The sequence below is a fragment of the Vigna radiata genome, chromosome 1, assembly GCF_000741045.1.
Source record: "Vigna radiata var. radiata cultivar VC1973A chromosome 1, Vradiata_ver6, whole genome shotgun sequence".
NCBI lineage: Eukaryota > Viridiplantae > Streptophyta > Magnoliopsida > Fabales > Fabaceae > Vigna > Vigna radiata.
In genome coordinates this window covers 14094277-14096169 of record NC_028351.1, presented here as the reverse complement: position 1 = coordinate 14096169, position 1893 = coordinate 14094277, and the positions used below count along the sequence as shown (strand labels likewise).

The 1893-nt window shown below is 37.3% G+C and overlaps 1 protein-coding gene across 1 annotated transcript; it reads left to right on the top strand.

Annotated features, from left to right (window-relative positions):
- Positions 1–862: 862 nt before the first annotated feature.
- On the top strand, positions 863–1494 carry LOC106768441. The gene has a single exon (XM_014653611.2). It carries the CDS (start codon positions 951–953, stop codon positions 1347–1349), a length of 399 nt encoding a protein of 132 aa, XP_014509097.1. The 5' UTR covers positions 863–950; the 3' UTR covers positions 1350–1494.
- Positions 1495–1893: the final 399 nt, after the last annotated feature.

The window sequence follows — 1893 nt, the reverse complement described above, 5'->3', positions numbered from 1 at the left end:
GCCTGAATCGCGACACCAAGTAAACCCCAAAATTGCTAACTCCATCCACCATGGATTCCTCTTCGTCCAACACCACTAACCACCTGCAATTTCGTGCAACAAGGAGAAGCCATCACGAGAAACCAGTAAAGCAAACAAAACACCAAATTCAAGCAGCACCGTGAGCATTCTCGCACCACCGCAAGCTTCGAAGAACCTTCTCGCGTGTGTTTCCCTAATCTGCAAAATCCTAATTTGGGTGAGAAAGGGGGTTGCCACGTGGCAGTCTCTCATTGGCCGCATCCACTCCTCAGTCAAAATTGGTCAACAAGTCTTCCTCTTGTCAAGGTTGGTCAAACAAGGGGTAACGAGAAATTTTAGAAAAGAAAGGAGCTGTCTAAAGTGTAAATAGAGAAAAATTTTGGAATTTTATGCAATTTTGAAAAATTAATGTTAATAAGGGAGTAATGTGAATGTTAAAACCCAATCCCTTGTGTGTTTTTGTTTTTTGTGGTAACAATAAGTATATTGTTTTTAATGATGACAACACATATCTTTCCATGACAACAACAAAAATGTTTCTTTAATGTTTTTTTAATTTTTTTAGATTAAAAAAAGTGTAATTAAATGAGTCAACTCGTCTACTCCACTAACCCCTAATAAATCAAATCAGATTAAATTTTTTCAACTCATTCATAAATGAGTCCAATTAGATCGACTCACTAATACAGAATCCGAATTGAAGCAAATAACCAGTTTTAAATTTTAAATTATCTTATAAAAATACAATAAACAAAATAAATGTATCACATAAAATTTAAATTCTTTAAATAAATATTTCACTCATTAAAGTATCCAACGAACTTCTTAAATATTATTATAATTGATGGTTCCCTGTTTTCTCTTAAAATCAAAATGAAACTTCTCTCACTCTAGCATGTGTTTCTCTCCCTAAATCCCATCTAATCCAAATGCCTACCACACTTCACCACAGTTTGAAGCTCCTCGCAGGCCACTGCACTACCACCACCGCCACCCATAGCCCCACTGCAAGCCCTGTCCACAGCCGCCGCCGCCGCAAGACTCTCCGCATGCTCCTCCTCCACGACCCGCCAGAATCCACCGACAGCCACGTCAGGGTCCGCTCCAGACTGAAGGATTTTCTCCTCTCCTCGCCGTCCCCGCCGCCGCCGATCACAAAACGCCAAGAGCTAGGCAGCCTGCTCCCGTCTGCCTCCGCCGGCTTCGGTTTCCGATCCAGGACTGGATGTAGGCTCCTCCGCGGTAACGCTGCTGCGGTGCCGTTGTCTTTTCGGCGCCGATTGTTGAGAAGAGCGTGGCGGCCGGTGCTGCTGTCTATCCCTGAGTAGTCTCTCACTGTTACTGTCGTGAAATTATTATTTTTTTTATTATTAGCTATTATATTGTGTAATGGTTTTGCTCATTAATAATTATTGATTATTGTTGTTACTGTTTGCAGGAGTTAAGTTAATATTAATTTATTTTCACAATTTATTTTTTATCTATTGCGTGCATGGTGTAATTTGTTTTAATTAATGTTGCCGTCACTACGCTGGAATGCTGGATGTCGTTTTTCGGGGTGTGAAATTGACTGGCGGTGTGAGGTTGTCGAATTTAGAAATATAAAATTATTTTTCTATGATACCGAAATATTTATTTTATGTAGTGATAGGTTATTATTAGTTTCTTTATGTTAAATTTTATATTAAGTGTTTTTCAATAGAAAAATAGGTAGATTTTTTTTTCTTTTTTACTTTCTACACGTTTGTTTACTTGTGTATTAAATAGGCTATTTTTGTTTATTTTAATAAACAACTTATTATTTTAAGAAATAAATCTTTTATTTTTTTCTTAAATATGTGCAAATTTTATAAAATGACCATATAAAACGTA

Coding starts and splice junctions, on each gene's coding strand:
- LOC106768441 (XM_014653611.2), top strand. CDS start 951: ATGCCTACCACACTTCACCACAGTTTGAAGCTCCTCGCAGGCCACTGC.